Genomic DNA, 22,672 nt, shown 5'->3' on the forward strand with positions numbered 1-22,672 from the left:
CTTGTTATTCTTTTTAGCCTTCACAGTTCACTGTGGGCTACACAAACCATTAAAATGTGTAAGCCAGATACAAATCTGAAAGAAGTGTGTTCCATCACTTGCACTGTGATAGATGAATCAATGTGAAAAAATAAAAACACATTTGTAAACTATTAGAATAAAAGCTGAAAATCAGGACTTTTATCTGGTTTTGCACCCTTGGTTGCAGTGTCTTTTTGAAAGGTCGAGTGGGGATCTATTCCAAGATAAGTTTTGTTGCCAGCTTTTTTGGTCAAAACTTGTTATAACCAGCTATCAGCCAGACCTTGTTAAACAAGCTACAAAGTGCCATCGTCTCCAAGGGGAAAAACAAAAAAGAATTTAAAAAGCAGTGTTGGCAAAAGCAGTAAGGTTTGCAGAGGCATCTAATGAATTAGAATTCACAGTCTTTTGTTTAGTTTCCTATTTTAAGTGTAAACATGTGAGATTCCTTCATTTCTTGTTCACTGTGATAATCTCAGGGTGTCCTTGCCCTTTGATTTCCCTGTCTGCTGTTCCTCACCTTGTGACATTACCCAATTAGCATATATAGCAAAATTAGGTTGGTACAAATATGCCATATACAACATAGTCAAGAAATACAAGAACAGAAAAAGTAAAGTGATTGCAGTAGTGAATAAATGCACTTAATCCTTTAAAACTTGTATGCATTTTATTTAAACAGATATTCACTTCTCATCTCACTATTAAGATAAAAAATATGTAAGAGCCCAACTGTTATTTTTCATGTGTTAAAGTTTGAAAAATTCATTTAACCTCCAGCTTCAGAGAAATCTTAACATTCATAGAAGGCAAGTAATCAGAAATGGTTGTATTTCTTTTTTATTTTTCAACTTTAACTGAACTGCTGAAGATTAATCCCTGTGCTAGACATCCAAAAGCATGTACAATTTAAAAATAATCAAACACTATCACCATAATGAATTGTACAAGTGAGGAACCAGTCAGATTGCAATTTTAAAGATTTAGATGTATAAGCACAAGCTAGCAGCAACATATCATTGCAACAAGAAGCATCATAGAAAGAGACGGCAATGGAAAAATAAGTCCTCACACGTGAAGTAGCTTGTTTTGTTCTCAAGTGGAGTTCTGTACCTCATGAAAGAGATATATTATTTGGAAAGAGGCCATTGACCAACATAAAGATTATAGTTTCTACAGTCTGATTAAAAAAGATTTTCTTCATGTAAAGAAAGTTTTGAAAGATTTCAAAGGTATCAAACGCTACTGAAAAGAGGAAGAAAAAAAGCCTCTGAATTTGTGCTGCTTAGGAAAAGAATTAAGCGGTTTCCTTTGCATCATGGAATAGAAGATTTAATTGGAATGAAGTTATACAATGTTCTCAAGAAAATCAAGTAGTCCTCCATAAAACAAAATACCACAAGTGTTTGCACAGACCAAAGAATCATTTGCAAGGTGCTTCATCCCACATATTTTGCTGGGAAGCAACACTATTTCCCATTATTTTCAATTAAAACTGGTTGCAATTGAATGATGTATGACCATTTCATTAGTCTCATTTTCCTTGGTATCTATAGTACACTTCCTAAAGAGTTGAAGAATTCTGTTTCTGATTTGATAGCTTACCATATTCTATTTACCTCTTGCTTCAGCAAATCATGGTAAAACCAACAAACAAACTGAGTTCTAGCTCTCTTGGAGGTAAGATTTTATTATCTATTATATATGGATTGGGGGCAAAATGTTCAGTAGTAACTAGAAGAAAACATTAAGACATGGATTTAGAATATATAATTTAGAAAACCAAAGAGTCATGTTATTTGTTTTAGGGAAGTTTTTTGTCATTTTCCAAATATAAGCAAGGTCAATCAACTGTTGTAACATTTGAATTGTACAGTTCATTGCTGTTTCATCTTATGCTCTGAGAAAGCACAGACTGGTATTTAATAAAGTATATTCTTTTTATTCACTTTTGTTAAAAACATATTTACACTTAAGAAAATTTAAAACAATACATGAAAATTTAAAGCAATTTAAAACAATACACGTAAAAAGGAAACAGTGCAATTTTTTATTAGAAATACAATAGTATATGACCCTATGTTGCAAGCTAAATGTTTATTTCATAATTGTAGGCTGCATACAAGCAGTGTTTAATTTTTATAGGACTATGTAAAATTACTCTTTCTAGATCTGTTCTTTACATTGGAGCTCTTTTACTAGTTAATGAGTGAACAGGGAAAAAGAACAAAACAGAAATTAGTACGAATGTTACAGGCACTTAAGACATCCTGAAGAACAGGTAACTGTAATGCAAGCATCATGGAAGAATCTGCATACCTGGCCCATTTTCTGCCCATTGGAAGAAGCCACACTGTTTTTCCTTCCCAAGAGGGCACACAAAAAAGTTCTTTCCATTATTGGGACCCATCTTCAACACAGTCTTCATAACACATCGCTTGCCATGGTTACAAAATGGAAAATCCAAGTCAGCCCACTGCCAAAGAAACAGGTATCAGGCACATGTGATGGCTATGAATTCCTTATTTTAAAAGAGACAATAGAAAAAGACCTACAGGGGATGCCATAGAAGAAATTCTTCCTAGTACTTAGATTAGTTTTATCACTTTTGTGAACACTTTTTAGATTTTTCTTTAACATCAACTGCAACTGCATGCACTTCGACTGGTGTAAATTGAAATTATGTTAGCACATAGGTTTTTTTTCAAATTTAGGCATTACTATCTTGAGTCCATCTATTAACTACCTGATAGTCATGACTGTCAGATCACTTTTCAGGTCAAACTCTTTTAAGACATCTACATCTGTAGCAAGGAGCAGATGCCACCAATTGCAGCTAGGAAGGTCATGTTAGGTATTAGTGCAGCAGTGGGAGGGTTTGCCCAGGCAGATTACAGAATCATCATCCTGAGAGATTGTCAGGATTTTGGCTAGCCAGAAAAAATTAGATCTAGTTTGTTACAGTCCTTTCAGGAAGAAGCTGATCTGAACAACTTTTACAAGTTCCCTCAAACCAGTATTTTTTCTTATGCATCTGTTTCACATCACTTGGAAGTAGATTAAGAGCATTTGCACAAGTAGGTGCCATCTCAACACTAAGAGAAGTAACTAAAACTGTTAAGTTCAATAGATATTATTATGCTCTTAGTTTCAATTCAGTGTGCAACAGTATTTATGACAAACTTTAAATGGAATATTTCTGCTGTCCATGGTTGACAAGTCACTGGGCCAAGGAGGTTGCAGGAACAAGCACTGATTATAAAAACAAAAACAGGTCCTGAAGTCTTATACATACTTGAAAGTATTCACACCGAGTTTCCCTGGAGAGAGGGCAGCAGTAAAACTGCCTTCCCTTGTTTTCTCCATCCTTTCTCACAACTCTGAGGCTGCAGAGACGGTTGTGTTTACTGCAGCGAGGACGCCCCACGCTCAACATACGAGTAGCATCTGTCACATTAGTTTGAGGTGAGCTGTAATGACAGGTGACAAAATTACTTCTGCATAATTTAAAAGGGATTAGCAGCCAAACAACTCTCTCCTACTATGACAATAGCTCACCCAGTGTACTTTTGCACACAGTGACAGACAAAGGACTTGCTTCTCTAATGCACCCTATTGCGTGCACCTTTAAATCTGAATGATTGCAAGTTGTGAATAGACATGACTGTGTGCTGCCCTTGAGGTACTATACCAGTTTTCCCCACCATATCTTAAATTATTTTGAAGTACTCAAATTCATGTATGAAACAAAATAAATATTACTACTGATGTTATACTGCCCACCTCAAATTCTGATATGTTCTAAAAGAGTATTCTGCTCTCAGCCGGAAAAAGACCAATACCACTAATTACTCCAGTCTGAAGACAATTGTATGCTTCAGAGAAGATTCCCACCCTCTTTACTGAAAAGTTACAGTAATGCTCCAAATCACATTTGAAAAAGAAATAATCCAGATGATGGGATGAAATGGAATTCTCTGAAAGGGATAAAGTTTCCTTCTTCCTCATGATTGAGACAGTTTCTGACTATCTAAAATACACAAGGTTTCATTTAAAAATAGTGACATGAAAAAGATTAATGCTCTGGAATGTATCTTTCCAATATATTTATAGAGCAGAAAAGCAGTAATGGAACCTTAATGAAAGAAGAAAATATTAATTCATTCTGGTCAAGTTATCAGCTTAGGAATTTTATGTTGTCTTCTATGTCTGGATGATTGCAGTCCTGCAGACACCAGCAGTTTTATTCCAACACCTCATTAAAACACAAGAAGATAAAAATAACCAACAGATTTTTTGTTGGTTTTGGTTGTTTAAGAAAATGCTATAAAAAAAAGCATTTCAGTTGATGACTTGCTACAACAACCTGTTGTCATGATTGATACTATCTCATTTCTTGTTTACAGTCCTCTGTATTCTCAATTATCCCGCCTACAGCCTCAGTTCCTCAGTCTGTACTGAAAGTGTGAAGAGGAATTGTATTCATTCTGTCTAGCCTGCCTAGTCAGCGACATCATTTCAAAACTGGTTCTTCAGCAATGTAAGAAGTAATTTCTGTATTTCAGAACAGACACATGATGAAGAATTTTGTAACATATCATCAATATTTCACATTCAGCCTGCATAATTTACCATTGTAAGTGACATCTACCTTGCACTCCCATTACTGTTGTTACTATCTGCCCAACTTTTCCGTGACAACCCTCATAGATTCTCACATTTCTCTTAACTAGGCAATGGATGTGTCTGAACAGGGCTCTGTAAATAAAAGTATGGGTCGAGCACTGAAGTGGTTATATATAGAATGGGGAGGGAAGTTAAGAGTAAAAGCAGTGATGGGAAGCTCATCAAGGTAACTGTACAGATCTTCCTCTCAAGGAACAACGCTAAAACCTGGCAGTTGACAAATAACTTCAATTAGAATACATTCATCCAGACAACTTCCTTTTGTAATCTTTCACACTGATTTTAAGATCTCTCTAAGCAGATAGCAACTACAGTGCTAAGATCAGGCAACTCCTTAGGTAGAAATGTGCTTGACCTATTAAAACTAGACTGGCCTATTCAATGGGAATAGCTGAACTATGAACAGCTGTTTAGCTTACAGCAGTACTGGCTAGATGCCAAAATCAGGACTTTTCTAATGACAGCCTAGGTAATTCAGTCCTTTTGAAATCTGAATGAAATTATAGTTAGCCTAGAATAAGTTACCTCTGGCAGAAATCCAAAGACAACACTGTCTGAGCCAAACAGCACAGTATTCAATTAATATTTAAGGATAAAGTTAGTTTATGGGATTATAAATACTTGCTTTCATTTTAGAATACATACCTGATTGCTGTATTATATGGGTGAACCAAAGGTACATGGTCAGTTTTCTGTTTCTTCTGTATGTGTTTGAAAGAGATAGGTTGCTGACAGGAGGACGAAGCCAGGGCAGCTGTATTTGTTGAGCAGTCCTTATCTATGCTTCCCCCTGACTGGCAGGCATTGCTTTGGATCTGTTTACAATTGCTTTTTGGAAAAACACACTGAGAATGTCCACCAGATACCTGGATATCATTTCTCAAAACAGTTTTGTTACCAAGATCTGTTAAGACAAGAGTTGTAGTTCCAAATGCAGTTTTCCTATTGATCTTTATTTCTGTGCTTGGTTTTCTGAAATCATTACAAGGGTACTTCATTAAGTTTGTGTTAAAGGCTGCAGAATCTTCAAAACTCTCCATCTTTGGAACTAAGGAAAAAAGTTGTTAGTTATAATCCTTCTGCATAGAATTCTACATTATATTTCTGATCTGTATTCATAAATTGTCATTGGAGAATGAAAGAGTAAATTTACAGTACCATCTCAAAACCTGTTACAAATTAGATGAGTACAAAATTTCTTACAATAAAAAACTCATGCACTCTTAGTCATGTAAAATGTGTTTCAAGATAGCATTACTATTGCTTGAGTAGAATCAATTAATAGTACTACATAAATTAAAGCTATCAGACACTTAACCATAGAAAATTTAATTTGGCCCAAACACAAAGATTAAAGTATTTAATTTTTTCAAAATAACTTTTGATAACCTCAATAATGGGATATCAAAGACTATAGTACCTCCAAGCAGCAATGCATTATCCACTTTTTAAGTATTACCTTACTATTAACACAAAAATTAATATTAAGATTTTGGGGTTTCTAGTGTTTTCAGAGTTCCCATCCTTTCCAAACTGTGTTCATCCAAACTTACTGACTGTAAGAGGCTTTTCAGAAGAAAGCAGTCCAGACATTTGCTTTGTGATATAAACAACAGTTTCTTCACAGAATCAGAGGCCCTCCTAGTGGGCAATAATAATTTCAAAAGAATAGGAATAGTTTATTAATGCCAATTTAATACATAAGGAGGCTGTAGGTAATCCCCTTCCTGAGAAAAGGGTGAAAACCTAATGGCATCCTATGTGCAATCTTTTTAGGTAGCTGTGAAACCACAGTGTCCCAGGAGAGAGTCCTTTCTTTTCTACATTATCCAGTGTATTCCATACAACAAAGAGGGAATTAAGCAGAACATGGGTAGATGAGACATACACTCTCTCCAAAGGCATTCTCACTCAGAAAAAAAAAAGAATCTCTACATTTCACTTGGAACATTACTTGTTTCCAGGCACCTTCCATTTTGCCACTACTGCACAGTCAAACATATTGGTTTCATTCAGACTTTTTAAGACAGAATAGTATTGGCTTAGCCTTGTACTTAGCAAAGGAGCATGGGAAATTGCAATGTAATGGTAAATAATTATCTGTCTACAGATTGAATTATTTTGGCTGTAGGGCCAGCAGCTAATTTTACAGACCAAGTATCCTGCCCTCAAAAATATTCAAACTTTTCTGCTGACAGTAGGTAATTTTAGAAACAACATAAAAAAACAAACACTGAACCAAGTGAGAAGAGAAAGACTCCTAAGGATTAAAAAAAGAGAGGTAAGCAAACCTATTTTGAAAAAAAAATCAAATATCACTCCTATGCAAAAATAAAGTCATATTTAAAAAAATAAAGATTTCCCAACAGTCTTCCATCGAGTCTAAGACAGCTTCAAATTCCACACCTGATTTCAGTAATTGCATATAACTAAACAAGTAAAACTCAGAAGTACAGGAGAAGGAACAAGTTTTGTTTCAAAACTTAAAGTAAAGCATTTGTGCACATGGCAGAATATATTATAAAAGCCAGGAGACAGCATTAATTCCAGGATAAATGTTGGTTGGTAAATCCTATTCTATGAACAGATTAAAATTTTCAGGTTTCTGGTGCTGATTTGGCAGAAGAATTATGCAAGATTAGCCTGTGTTGCCAACAACTGTCATGTAAGGCACAAAGACATACTTTTATTGATTCCTGACCTGAGAAAAAGAACTATAGCTAGTGTCAAAAAAGGGTTTTCCACACATCACTCCAGTCATAAAATGATTAAGCAATGAAGCAATATTTCATGTAGATAGCAGCATTAAAAGCTCCAACAAGAGACAAACAACAAATTGAGGTAAGAAGTTCAGAATCATTTTTACTCTGAACTTGAAGGGAAAAAAGTAGCCCCAGAGAAACCTGGCATCCTTTTAGAAAGGGGAACTAAAATATATGGCTTTTGTTCACACGAAAAAATTACAGAAATCATGAAAGGTCAGAAAATTACCTAATTCAGACTTACACTGCAAACTTTGAAGGATTTTACAGAGAGTTGAAAGAATTGATATTTTTCTCACTCCTTGCCCCAGTAAAAACAAAGGGTCACTGAAGACACTAATCTATAGAATCCCACCTGCACACCAGGTTGGAAGATGACACTCACAGGGTTTAAGACAAGACAGTTTCTATATTGTCTGTGTAAGATTTTCTCAGAATCTGACTTCAGGTTTGCTAGTTACATATATATATGATTCACAATGAGACACTTCTACATAAAAACTACACTGAAATCATAGACCTCCCCTCTTTCCCAATACAGATGCCAGACAACCCTTCACTACCTTTAGGTCTTGAAGTCAAACAGGCATCACAAATTTCAGCAGAAGGCTTGTTTATTAGGGTGCAGCACATACACGTCCACTCCTCTTCAGATTTCCGAGCAACATGTTCATTAGAACATGACCCCCTGCCATATGCCCAGCCAATTAGGCTGTTTCTAGCTGGCAGTTTACTGTGAAACAAAAGAATGATGTTAGTGTTTTGTGACGTTCCCCCTACAAATTGCCTTACACCACTCTGTGCAGGGAGGCATGGGCTATAGAAAAGCAGCATGCAGTGTTAAGCCTCCTATCAGAGCTTGGACAGCATGTCAGTGTTCAAGTTTGATTTTTCTTTTCTTTACCTCAAGGCCAAATCTTTCCAGCTGCTGCAGAAGTAACACAAATAAAAATATTTAAACAAGAAATTGACATAAAGTTAATTATCAACTAGTGTACTCTCCAGGACAATGCCCCAGTCTCTCAGATTCCCTGCCATTTCCAAGTAATGCAGCAAAAAGCTTGGTGAGAAAGAGAGACTGTTTCAGGGCTTTTTCCCCATCTCTTGTACACAAGATTTGCTAACAAATGCATTACTGGATGAAGAACTGCTTAGATGATGAACTGCAGAAATCACACAGCCTAGCAAATAATTTTTTTTTGTCCTCATTTAAATGCTACACATAAGTCCACATTGCTATCACAACAGCTGAAAGCACTGAGAGCTTTAAAAGTTAGAAAGTCTCTTGTGTGTCATCATTTGCTGGAAAGCCTTTTAAAATGTAGGAACCTGTTTAAAATTAAGGAACCTAGCTGTGACTTGTAAGACAAAGCTACTCCAGACACCACTAAAGATTTAGTTGTATTTATTTTCCTGTAAATTATAACCTCCTGGGTTGATAGGCTGATTTAGAATCATAGTTACTCCTTTACAGCTTCCTGTTAGGAGGGGCTGCTCTTGTCATATTATCCAAACACTGACAGCATATTAATATTAACTGTAGCTTGAATTTACCTGTTCAGTAAGTTATGTATGTATGCTTCTAAGTGCTATGATATTATCCAACTTATGGTTGATAAGTTGTCAAGCTTATATTGTTTTATATAGTTTTTGTGGAATTGTGGACTTTTTGGAGACTTTTATTAATCCTAAGAATTTAAGCACTTCAATCAATAATGCAAATGCTGTAGTTGGGCACTGTTGTGACACTCTCCTTTGACCCATCACTTTTTCCATAATGATCACTTTCTAGAAGAGGCTAGAGCTCTAAGATAATGGTAGAGATATCCACTACCTAACACATCTTCCACAACAGGAAAACTAAGGAGGATAATGAAAACTGCTGACATTCCAGAGAGTCTATGCTGTTAAGAGGGAGAACAGACATTACAGCAGCATTCACCAAAATACTGTGGCTAGCAAACAAAACAGCTGAACTGTAAGTGTCAAAATGGGTATTTTCACATTATTAGATCAATTGTTCTACTCAGTTATCAAAAAATGCATTACTAGACTGAATATATTCAGTGTGTCATGTTTGGGAATTTAATTCCATGTTGTTGCCCTGGGTCATCTGTTCTGTCATTATACCACCCATACCCTTTCCCAGTTTATGAAATATGTGCGGAAAGGTCTATTCTTTACATTCAAGGTACATTTGAATTTGATAGGCTAAGTTTATAATGTGTATTTTCTAATTTTTTTTTCAGTTGAGCAGAATCCTAAGCTAGTTGACTTGACCCCAAAACCACGAGGTTGAATTCTACAGTTTATGATCTGTAGCAAGTCAGTCTAATCACATGGGCCCCTTCCAGTCTTTAAATGTGAAAAGCCTGGAATGGCAAATAAATTACTTGAGCTACATAATTTTATATAGTAACAATTACTGTAAAATTGAAAAGAGAGCAGTAGAAAACAAAAAACTGACCATTAGAATAAGACAAGACAAGAAACCATCTTTTTATTTTATAGCTACCACTACCATGTTTTTCACTTAATACAGCACTCTTTAATTGTTTATTTAAAAGTACAACAACAAAACGCTAAATCACTACTTGTTCTAGAAAACAGAAAGATTTTTTCCTGACACTGTTTTCTAGTTATCTGACTCAATAGAAGAATGCTGTCTTCCTACATTTTTGCAAAATATTTCTCATTATTACTTTCGGAAACTACAGCAGATTTGGGTTATCAGCTTGTGAAATATTTATCTTCCATGCTGGAATTTTCGATATTTGATCTGTACTCAAAGGCAATTTTTTAAGCTTTAAGCAAAATCCCTTCAGACATCTGAGTCTTGAAAGAAGCTTGGAGGTAGGAGAGGGATTTATGTGTTCTGTAAATCTCATCTAAAATATATATATATATACACACCTCCACATACACTAACGAGGCAAAGTCGCAAAGTGAAACAGCATCTTATATTAGACTGACAGAGTATAAAGGCTGAATTCTGAAGCCTCAGATGAAAATTTTCAAGAATAACAGATGCCTAAGTCTGAATAAGGTATTTTTGTAACTTTTACCTTTTGACCCTTTGTGATATCAAATGTGCTTTCTGCTTTCCTGAAATAAAAGAAGGAAAGCTGCTGCTAGCACAATTTATGTGGAAGCAAAAGTGTCTCTGTAGCACACCTATAGCAAAAGCTTTTAAAATCCAATAAGGAGAAAGAAAAAGTACTAAGCCCCTAAAATATTTGCTGCACTCTGAATTTACTGAATTGTTAGTTATCCTCAGTATAATTCTACATCCAGAAGAAAATTGCACAGATGCACAGCTATCTAGATATGCCAGGACTGATGGGGCTATCCTGCAAAAAGAAAGACAAATTTCTACTTCATGATATCCAACTCAATTGTATGGAAACATCCATGCCGTTTACATTGATAACACCAAGAACAAAGGGCAACTTTTCCGGTGACTTAGTTTCAGTGAATAAATCTGAGTACTCTGAATTGTTTCATAATTCCTACATTTGATTAAAGTAATAGCTGCTTCATAATAGATGACACCTTTGAAACGAATAGTAGCAAAGAATCGAAGCTTCTAACCATTTTTAAATACCAATAGGCAATTTTTTATTTTCTTGCAACATGTTCTGGTTTTGTCTGGCATAGTTAATTTAGTTATAAAATGCACTCAGATCCATTCTATTTCAAAGGGGGTGTCCTTTTACTGTAACAGCACTTTGAAGTGCTTAAAAATGCCACCATGACGCTACCATCATACCTAAGATTGACGAGCCGGGGATCTGCCTTTTGACATCGAGAGCAGAAGTAAGTCATCCTGTTATGGTCTCCCAGACGGCACACAGTGATGCTGCCACTGCACTCCTGGCAGGCTGGGCGCTTGTACACCTTATAGTGTCGGTACAGCGGAGACCCTGTTCTGCGGCACTACAACAGAACATGGTTAAAATCCTAAATCCTATTTAGAGACTCAGGATCAATTTTACATGAGTCTGAAAATAAAAAGCACTACATAAATTGTCAACTCAATGACTAGATGAAGTTATTTAAGAGAGACACTAATAAAGGCTATCCCTGTATTTCACATTATTTTATGTAAAGAATTGACAAGTCAGGTATAATAGTGTCTGTAATTCTCCATATAATGAAATAAAACACAGAAAAAAAAAAGCATACTAGCAAGGTGCAAGCAAATACATGCTAGGAACTCTCTGAGTTCAGCTGGACCAGCTAGCTCTGAATCAGCATCAGTTGTCTTTGACCTGACACCTGCAGGAGTCTTCTTGAAGAGCTAATGAACTCCAATCAATGCAGCATAGAAAACAAAACAAACATAAACCACAAAACAAACACCGCCTTCTCTCACCCTGAAAGACCCAAAAACTCAGCACAGCTCAGATGCAATGCTACAGTCTGGGTTAATAAGCCTTTCCAAAACCTAAAGAACTGTGCAATGCAGAAATATTCCCAAGATTCTGTAAATGGTGGGTAGTACCCAGTAAAGTTGCTCAGCTATATCTTGGCCCCGGCCATGCCAAACTACTTGAAAAGCCACTTGGCACTATGGTGAGCTCCCCAGAGTCTGGCAGAAAGCCATATTAAATTAAGTACAGTACAAGCCCAAGGGCAGTGACTTGAAAAGCCTCCAGACAGCTGGCAGGCACATTTTATGAGACAATTCCCAAAACACCCATGAAGTCCGCATAGACATACTACAGCTAAAAGCGGCAAAAAAAAAAAATTCCAAACAAGAAGAGCCCAGTAGAGATGCAGCCAACTCTGCAGAGCCACCCAAGTTGCTGCCCTACAATTGCAAATCCTTGGGCTCAGCTCAAACGATACCACAGCTGTCCAAGTAATACCAGCACAGCTCTGGCAGAGTTCACTAGCTCTAGCTCCATAATGTATGAAAACCCTTGGAGTTCTCCCAAAACACAGGTGTCTTTGAGCACAGTATATATGCTTCTACTGTGCTCTTATTCATCAGTTTTGCTGAAAGAGAATTCTTGTGCCAGTGCAAACTAGTAATTCAATCAGAAGGAATTACTAATATATATTTGCACGAATATTCACAGCTGCCTCCTCAAGGTTTTCAGTCAGTTTCTTATGAGTAGTTTTTTCCCATCCAGTTATGCAAAAAACAAACAAAAGCAACAGCTTTTTACACAAACAGCATTCTTCACCTTTGCGTCTGCAATGATACAGTATGATGACTGCAAACAATCTATAACAGTCTATTAAAAAAATTCAGGCACTATCCCTCATTAACATATTTTCGTTATGTCTCTAACATGGAAGGAGAGGCTAGCCCTCTTAAAAGTACTTGACTGCTAAGTGCGGACTACAGAGGTTTTCAAATTGGCTAAACAGAAAGTATAACTTGTTAATTATCAGCCCAAAAGCCTTTAAATTTCTGAGTATTAGAGTTGTTGCAGAACTAGAAGGTGTCACTTTACTGGCAGACTTCGTTATGAATTTCAGAGAAATGAAAACATTTCCCTACCAACAAACCAAAGTACTCTTTAGTGGGTTGAGGGAAAGTAGATACTTAAGCAGACTATTAAACAAATTAAAGTTTTAGCCTTTATGATTTTAGGAATATTAGGTGCCCTCACCTACCAAAAAAAATTCTTTTTAGCACTGCTAGCTCCTTGCCTTTCATGAACATCAAGAGAAAAAGACAAAAATGTCATTACTGCTTTTTTTTTTTTTTTTTTTTTTTTTGTTTGCAGCATAAAGAAACAAAACATAGAAGAATTAGGTCAAATTTTCTTTTTTTCTATTGTGGAAATTTAAAGAGCCCCATGAATTATGGAGCTTATACAGGAAGCAATTAAGTCCTATGAAGTTATAGCAGTAGGGAGAAATTGTAATTTATTTCACTTTATCAACCAAATCCATTATCTGAGTTAGGAAAAAAAAAAGTTGTTAGAAGTTGCAAACTATTTAGCCAAATAAATTTAATTGCTATTTCAAGATTTATATAGGAAGCCACATCAACTACCTTCGTACTTCCCTGGGACAATCTCTAGTTCCTAGTTTGAAGAGTAATCTTTATGTAACCTTACATGTAACTTTGTGCTTAGCCTACATCAATCCTGACATGTTCAGACTGGCATAACAGCACACGCACAGAAAGATTGAACTGGCCCTCAGGCTGCATCTGTGAAAGTCTTTTGGGCCCAACTGCATATTTTGACAGTCTTGACTCTCCCTACCTTTCCATCACGTGACAATTCACAATTAATAAAGAGCCCACAAACCAACACTGCTATTCATGGAAAAACTTGCTTTGTTGCATCTTTATACTGTTTTCACCAGATGATCACACACAGCTAGCATGCCAGAATAACATTTTGGAAGTTCTCCAGAAATATGTGCCAATACCTTATAAAAAAGCAGGGTAAAGTCACGTGTCATTTTCACCAAGTGACGTATATGCTCATCTGTCAGTTGGCAAACCTGTAAGAAAGACAAGAATGAGTTTTAGAATATTACAATGCTAAGAGACAATGGCAAAAAAAGACCTATGAGTGTAGGTGCACTTTGAACACTGATGTGGAGCTGCTTTTCTCCATGTTGTGGTAATTCCCTGACTCTGTATTATAAGTATCATCTCAGTAACACAGTACATGTTTACATTCTATAATACAAAAACTCACTGCTTGCATACCAAACAACATGCTTTGCCTCAACCATGCAAAATACGTGCTAGAAAATTCTGTTGTCTTGCCCTGTATTGACCAAAGAGTTCACGATCACATAACAGAGTTAGTTAAGTCTCACATCCCTCCTAATTTCCTCATGGATCATATTATGACCTATCATCTGAGGCTCTTTCCTCTGAGACATATTCAGGAAGAATTCATGACTCAAAGGCATCCCAATTAGAGAGATGTATCAACCAAATTTATTTTTCTTAAGAACCCAAACTTTTAAATCACTTTTTTTTTCTCTGCCACATCACACATAAAATTAAAATCCAGATTAATCCTATGAACAATTTTCGAAATACTATGTTTAAAAAACTTCAGTTACTAATCTTCTCCAGTTTCCATTTACATCCTATGAAATCTCTGTTTTGCAAATATCATCTTCTCAACCAAAGTTTGAAAACATGCTTGAGGATCTTAAAACAGAAAAAGTATGATAAACAATGGTAGAAAAAACAACTGAAGCCAGCTAGCAGAATAAGAAGTGCAAGAAGCATCTGCAAAAACTATCAACTCTACCACATAAACTATTTTGGGTAGTAAATGAACAAAAAAACTCGAGCACTTTTCACATTCCCTTATTTATGGACTGTCAGTTTAATGGCAGCCTAACAGGATGCCAGACTTAAAATATGAAAGTTTATCAGCTCCAAGGAGTGTCACGACAAAAACCTCTTGTTATAATGATAAAACATCCATTTAGTGTCCAAGAATAACTTAAGAAATTACAGATGACAAAACAAAGGTAAGAAGATAGCAAAATATTAAATAAACATGTATTTAAATTCTTAATATTTTGATGTCCTTAAAACCATCTTGAGACATTCACCCACCTTAAGAGCTGGATGAAGACCACTATCAAACAGTGCTTCATTCTTTATGATATTTCCCACTCCAGGTAATACTGATTGATCCAGCAACACATCACACAACATACGGGTGTTCTGCTGCTTAATCTCATGTTCTGCTCTTGAGAAGCTAAACTTTGGAGAACAGACATCCAAACTTTCCATCATCCTGACTTTCTGCTCACACTCAGCTGCATTTCTGGAAGAGAAAAATACACTGATTAATTTTTATTTTAAATATATTCTAATATTGCAGTGTGGTTTTAAGAACAACACAACAAATTAGAACATTACAGGCAGATAACAGAAACCATGAAAATACCGGTGACAAGAAATGGTACAGAAATTCCATTAAACACCTCTTCCAAAAACAGGTCAATGATACATGCATGGAACATGCATCTAGTCCAATCTCATTTTGTTCCTAGTAGCTTGAAAAATATTTGCCAGTTCCTTGCTTTAAAACTACTTCCAAGATGGAAAGCCCACGTGTTTGGACTCTCAAACATACCGAACTGTATGGTCACATGGTCCACTAGTTACAACATGACATTTATGTGTGTGTGTATATATATATATATATATGTAGAATCAATTTATATATTATATTTCAAAGAATCACAGAACATTCTGAGTTGGAAGGATCCCACAAGGATCATGAGGTCCAGCTCCTAAGTGAATGGCCCAAATGGGGATCAAACCCTCAATCCTGGCATTATTAGCACCATGCTCTAATCAACTGAGCAAATTACAATTATGTAATAGATGTATGTAGTAGTAGATTATTAACAGTAGTTACAAAATTTAGAAAACTATATATTCATATTTTAAGATATGTATTATTAGGATAAGCATACTTATTTGAAAATAATACCATATAAGAAGTCTTGGCTTACATGAGATTTTGTAGTTTGTAATTTTTCGTACACTTATATACGTTGCATGAATTTACATGCCCATTTCCACTCAAGAGCCTAGATCACTAAAATCAAACTTCCTGATGTTTTTTTTAGCAATGTGAAGTACAGTGCTAATGGGCATAAACATCTGCTTAATGTAAATTAGAACAATTATAAAGATTTGCTTCCATAAAGAAAAAAAATAAAAACCCAACCTTGGGAGCATAAAAACTTGAAACCAGTAATCGTGACAGGTTGTTTGTTACTCTTGTTAAGAAGTGAGACTTGGATAGAAATTAACAGAGCAATGGCTTCGGCATACAGATCTAAGGATAAAATTAAATCCAACTTTCATTCCCAGTTTTGACACTACCTAATGACACTATGGCATAGAATTACTTTAACTGTATGTAAGCTCTGATACAAAAGTAACAAACTCAAATTACCATACCAACAAATATGATATGTTTAGAAAGTTTTTTTCTTGACAGAGTCCTAGCACTTAACAATTTGTACATTATTTTTTCATTTACCTTAAAAGATAGTTATAAAAAGAAATAAATTGTTTCATTAGTTTCTGCTTTACCTATACTCTACTGTCACATCCCAAAAACAAACAGTATCCTCCATAAGCTGTATCTCCAAAATTGGTTGTGCTCCATTTCTGTCTTGGCTTCCATCAGGATTAATGTGCATGGAACCATTCATACCAAAGTGAATCCTTGGAAAGAAAAAGAGTTTTTATAGGTATTTTAACTTTGCTATGGTTTCCAAGCACTACACCAGTCTATTTTTAGAGCTGTGAACCTTACCTAACCAGGTCAGTATGCAAGTACATTAATTCTAGTCATTACCAGTAACACAGCAACAAACTTAGCTTACAGAATGCTCAATTCCCAAAGAAGAAAGAATGCTCCCCAAGTAAAAATCCCTCTAAAACATAGCTGGTTTTGTGTAGTTTTCATAATGCATTATACAGAAGTCAAACCTGATCATTAAGAAGCACCATTTCTGGCGCACTTAGAATTTTTTTCATTTGACATGCTGATCTTCTAACACAGATTCGTAAACTTTCAGGAAGGCTGAAAGAAATGAGGCCACTTGACCAGAAAATTTTCTGTAAAATCAGGCAGAAGTCACCTGGTATGAAAAGAAAGAATTTAGTCCACATATCCCCACCACTGTTATCACATTGCAGCTAAATCCAGTAACATCATAAACAACGTAATTAGTATTTGCCATATGTTGTTTTCTGCTTTTCTTTGCCTACAACCACGGCAAAACCTGCAAGTCAATTAAAAATTAATAAAAGAAATAAACTGAAAAATGCACAGATGGCAAAGTAGAAAAACAGACCCTTTCAAGCATTCATTTTACAGATTAGTAATGCTTTAAGAGGTCTTAAGTTTTATAAAATATTCTACAAGGAGCTATGCTTGAGGAAAGGACAAGTCTGACTATTATCTCATACATTTTATTTATTACAATTTCACCTGGTACAATCAAGTTCTAAAAACCATAAGGTAGCAGGAATGCCTATTACTATACACTGTATATCAGAAAAAGTAGATTATTTTGTAGCTACAAGAAGATTTAACAGACTAAACTACATAAATGACCAAAGAAATGCACTATCAGGTCTCTATTTCCAGTAAGCCCAGCTTTCTTACATTTCAGGAAGGACAGGCATTTTAAATATTTACAGATGGGCTAAGACAACATGTCATTAAGCCTATTATTAAAGTTAACTCTTTAAAACATGAAAAAATTAATGCTATGAGTTACTTAAAAACCTGTGTCTTTCCAAAACTCTTCTTACAAGTCAGATCAGTTGTTTCAATCATTTTTATCTTCAAAAGCCATTTTCAATTCTCAAGTGCCATGACTAGTACTGCACAGGCTTAACTAGCCAAACTTATTTTTAAACCTAGACAGATTTATTTTTAAACCAAACTCTTGCATCTTGCTAACAAATGGGGATGCATTAAATGCTTCGAGAAAATTATTTTTCATTCAGTTTTATAGCTGATGGTTGCATTTTCCAAGCTCCAGTATACTGTTTGAAAGAAACTTTAAGAATCACAACTATTAGCTATTCTAGTACCTTCTCAGTTCATGACTAGAAAAAAAAATTGAATCATCACTACACATTTACATTCAAAAGCATTAAGAAATTTATAAAATTTAATTCTAAAGTGTTTCATTACCTTTGATGTCCTGAAATAGGGCAAAATATAAATCTTTTTAATTACAAATAGAAAAGGCATGCTAATTAAACCTAGGAAATGTTATTCAATAAGAACTAGTAGTAAGGAGTTGATGATTTCTAGTTTTAAAGTAAAAATTATTATTTCATGCTACACGATCTTACAGGGATCTGAATGCACTGCACGTATTATAAGTGCTTTGTCTCCAGAAAACGCAACTTTCTGTTTGGAACAAAGTATGCCAATAAATAGATACCTTTACATGAAAACTTGGAGTAAAGCAGTAAATTATCTAAACATATCCAGTACGCCTGTACTGCAGAGAGGCTGATGAGCAGCTTCTCTGTAACACTTTCAAATCTCTGAAAGTGCCATTAGCAAGATCAAGATGAACCCCACAAATACGTTCAGTCTGAATGCATAGGAAGCCTTTTTCTCACTTACCTCAAAGCTTTCTGATCAAAATACATAAAAAGTTCTTTTCCCAACGTCTCCACACCCCTGTAAACATGTCCAACAAGGAAATCATGACCAGAGCTGCTCTCTTTACTTGCAGCAGTCTGAAAAATGAGTACATACACACAAAAAGATTAAAGAGAATTTATACTGCTTATAGTCTAGCACCAGTATACATTCAGCAAGGAGCTGTACAAACTACTTTTCCAGTTTGGATAACAGTAACTATTTTCTCCTTAAGCATTCTACCAAAAACAATGGGACTATTAACCCAGCAAGCAGTCACTATTACTAATGCTATCATAACCTACCTCAATTTTTTTCCTAACTGAAACAATACATCTTTTTTATCAGGGAATTTTATGTCTTTTCCTTTGAGTCATGAATTTATAATAAGAGTTTCAGACTGGTGCAAAATGAACAGGTACAGTTTGAATATTAAAAACATGTCAGTGTCAATTCTGCCATTTGCAGATCTATATCCTTCTTCAAATGTTAATAACAGGCTTTCAGTATTTTGCATAGTGCATTGTGTGTTACAGAAAAGCCTCCACTGAGGCCACAGAGATATCTCTCTCTTCCTGCTAGTTTAAAGTCTAATCTCAGAAGCAGGTAAGCAGCAGGTAGGACACTACTAGAGGACAAGACAAATGTGAGATTGAAGCAGTCATATTTTCTTCCATAGCACATGAAAATACATTGAAATTACAAGGGACGTCAACAGGTTATCTGGTCCAAACACCTGGTCAAAGCAGAATACACTTAGGACAGGGAGCCCGGGGCCTTGTCCAGTCAGATTCAGAGCAGCTCCAGGGATAGACACTCCAATCTCTTTGAGGCCTTGTTCCATGGCTTGACCATTGTTGTGGTGGAAAATTTTTCCTAATCCCTAATGAGAACTTCTCCTATTGTCCCCTGCATCTGCTGCTTCTCACCCACTGTGCAAGTCCCACAGGAGCCTAGCTCTGTCTCCTCCATATCCTCCTTACAGCTACCTGAGGAGAGCAATAAATAAAACCCCAGTTCTGTCAGCTTCTCCTTGAGCACCATGTGCTTCACCCTGCTAATCATACCAGAGGACTCCAGTATGTTATTATCTTGTTATTACTAGGGAGTTTCAGACTCAGGCGCAGCCTTGCAATTGCTGCTCAGAGGTAAGCATCACTCTCCTCAACCTGCAGAGCCCAGCATGGGGCTGTCCCTCTTCTTGGAACATGGAAGTGACATGGACTCAGCTTCTACAGGATCCTAAGGCCCTTTTTTGATGCAGAGCATTTCCCATCTGAGCAGCAGCCAGGACTGTGCTGTTCCGTGACACTCTTCTGTTCCAAGTGTGAGATTCTGCAGATTTTCCAAATGCTGAACTTGACTTTCTACCAGCCCATTTTTCTCAGTCTGTGAAGGACCCCCTGACCAGCACCCCAAGGTCCCTTCAGACCCTTCTGAAACCTGTGAACAGCAGATTCACTGTCCTCATAGCCCTGACTGCAAGGCAGATAGATATATCAGTGCTTCAATTGCAAGACTCAATTTCAATGCAAATATGTATGAAAGCAACTCTGGCAAATCAACCAGGTTTCTGCTAGTTAGTGACATTTCAGAGCTACTCTCTATGCAATCTCCCACTATATTATTACCTTGAAATGATATACATTTATAGAGTTTTATGGTTATTATTCTGTCAAGCAGGAAAACAAAAACATTTCTTGCATAACACTTACTTTGTCTGTTATCAAAATATGAAGAAAGCAAAATTTTGCTGCCATGTAAGCAGTTCATGCTTTTCAATAAAAGTATTGGAGTCTGTTGCTGTGTAATAAAGTTTATTTTAACTTTAATCCACTCAGGGTTGTTTAAAATAAACCAGAATAGGAAATGACTGAGATGGAAAACTAACTTGTGTTTTCAAATATTTGAAGTTAAATTCATACCTCTTTGGTATCAGGCAAACCCTTACAGTCATCATAGTACAAACTCTCCTAAACAGTGTAATCTTCAGCAGTGGGCAAGGCTTTGGCCATGGTTAGCAGCCTCTGTGAAATCTAAAAAGTCCAAGACCCTTAGGTTGGTCATTTTCCAATGAACAGAGGCTGCTCTGAGGTGACTTTTACCGCACAAAGTGATGATAACGAATCTATTTGAGGGAGTGAGATTTCTTTTTGAAACCTTAGGAGCATAATTGCTTACTTCAAAAATCTGTCCTGAAAAATATTAACCTATAAAGACTAGTCTCAAGACATATCTTCGACAGACGTATTTTCAACCACATTCTTTCACTGAAGTAGTATCTTACTGTGCCTTAATCACAAACTTCTACAATGCTTTATACACACTAAAAGTGGGTAAAAATTCCCCAACTTTCTGCCTGGCAGAATCCAATATATTTACTTGCAACAAAAGCAACATACAGTCTTTTAAAGATGAGCAAAATGAGGAATGGAAAAAAAAGATACCTTAGCTGCTAGCTCTGTAATCAAAACCAGAGGACAGTACCTACACACTTATCAGCCAAGCGATTTCTCCATCTGCTACAAAGTCTCACAAGTCCCAGCAGCTTTATACTAGTGAACTGTTTTATGCTGTCAATGAAAGGCTGCAAACCAAATGTCACAGTCTTTATTTAAATACTTGGTCTAATTAAAATTGCTTAAAAAAATAAATATAGAAACCCCCTTTCTGCAGGTCAATGTGTAGCTTTCTCATGTTTCACATAGATTAGAATCATAGCATGGTTTGGTTTGGAAAGAACCTTAAAGAGCATCTAGGACATGCCTAGACTGAGGAGATTATGAAGAAGGAAGATCAGCAATAATTTTCCTTGTATTTAACGTTTCCACGAACAACATGGTATTTGAAGTTTATCCTAAGCGAACACGACCGATTCTAAAAGCTTTCCTTCATTACTCCTCAAATCTCCTGTTTCTACAGCTTCAGAATCGTCTTCACACATCTGACCTGCCGCAATTGGACTATTATGGTGCTGACAGAAATATTTCACAACTTCAAGGAAGAATTCAGTATCCGCAGATGACACCCACCATCACCCACGGGCGACAGCAGCGGCGGCGCGGGGAGCACCAAACACCCCGCCCGGAGCTCCGCCCGCCAGCCCCTGGCACCCCAGCGGCTCCTGCCCGCTCGCTCGCCCTCACCCACACCCGGCGCCATTTACCACCGCGGACAGACACGAGCAAAACCGCTGGGCCGCGCTGCCCGAGGCAGCTGCCCCGCCCTGTCCCAACGGCCGGGCCGGCAGCGCCGATCCGTGTCCGTGTCCCCAGCCCTGTCCGTGTCCCTGTCCCTGTGCCCTCACCGCTCCCTCGCCCTGTCCCTGTCCGTGTCCCCGTCCCCTCACCGCGCCACCGCCGCCCCGCGCGGCCCGCACGCGCTGTCCCCGGCTCAGGCGCGCCCGCAGGCGCTCGCCGTAGAGCGCGCAGCCCGGGCCCTCCACCATGGCCGCGATGGCCGCCGCTGCCGCCTTTCGAACGTCCCGCTCGCCTGAGGGCGGTGCGGCCCGCCAGGCACCGCCCCGCAGTTTCCTGTTAGTTTCCTTCTGAGGGGCAGCTCCTGCTGTTATCTAAAATACGCGCAAGTGCATCTTCCTTCAAGAGTTGATCCACAATCAGAAATTAATGTCAGCTTTTAAAAAGTCGGTATTTAATAGGTTTCTGCAGTCAGTCCAGGTTTACAGAAGTAAAATGCTCCTTTACCTGCCACATTTGATGTGCGAACAGGCGTAATAAACTCTGCGAGCTCTAAGAAAATTGGGGGAAATTGCATTGCAAGGCAGAACATTGGACACCGTTTCCCAATGCCCAGCTCGTGAGGCAATACTCACGCTGGTTAAAAACACTCAATGTTATTTCTTACATACACAGCCTGTGTCCACTCTTCTATCTGGATTAAATCAGAATGTATTTTTCTTTAAAGAACTTTTTTTTTTTTTTTAACATGGAGGGAAGTGGATAAATCAGGCTAAATGATGTTTGTTGAAATAAAATACAATTCACATTTTTGCTGTAGTTAGGGTGTGCTACCCTTGTTGCAAATGCCTTTTTTCTTTTTCTCAGT

At 36.9% G+C, this 22,672-nt stretch overlaps 1 protein-coding gene across 1 annotated transcript; it reads right to left on the minus strand.

Annotated features, from left to right (window-relative positions):
• Positions 1-705: 705 nt before the first annotated feature.
• Positions 706-22,079, minus strand: NEIL3 (nei like DNA glycosylase 3). Its single transcript, XM_030948193.1, has 10 exons — positions 21,957-22,079; positions 18,590-18,705; positions 16,525-16,659; positions 15,025-15,238; positions 13,866-13,940; positions 11,239-11,405; positions 8,033-8,202; positions 5,353-5,755; positions 3,317-3,491; positions 706-2,497 (listed from the first exon to the last, which is right to left on the minus strand). The coding sequence occupies exons 1-10, from the start codon at positions 22,053-22,055 to the stop codon at positions 2,321-2,323; spliced, it is 1,731 nt and encodes a 576-aa protein (XP_030804053.1). The 5' UTR covers positions 22,056-22,079; the 3' UTR covers positions 706-2,320.
• Positions 22,080-22,672: the final 593 nt, after the last annotated feature.

This window comes from Camarhynchus parvulus, chromosome 4 (genome assembly GCF_901933205.1).
Source record: "Camarhynchus parvulus chromosome 4, STF_HiC, whole genome shotgun sequence".
Lineage (NCBI taxonomy): Eukaryota > Metazoa > Chordata > Aves > Passeriformes > Thraupidae > Camarhynchus > Camarhynchus parvulus.

What these genes read in the sequence shown, in the direction of transcription:
- NEIL3 (XM_030948193.1), bottom strand. Translation starts at nt 22,055, where the DNA reads ATGGTGGAGGGCCCGGGCTGCGCGCTCTACGGCGAGCGCCTGCGGGCG. An exon ending in GATGTGACAGTAGAGTATAG is followed by an intron (nt 15,239 to 16,524) that starts GTAAAGCAGAAA and finishes TTTCTCTTCCAG; the next exon opens with AAATGCAGCTGAGTGTGAGC. An exon ending in TTTGACTTCAAGACCTAAAG is followed by an intron (nt 5,756 to 8,032) that starts GTAGTGAAGGGT and finishes TTTTTTCCTTAG; the next exon opens with TTCCAAAGATGGAGAGTTTT.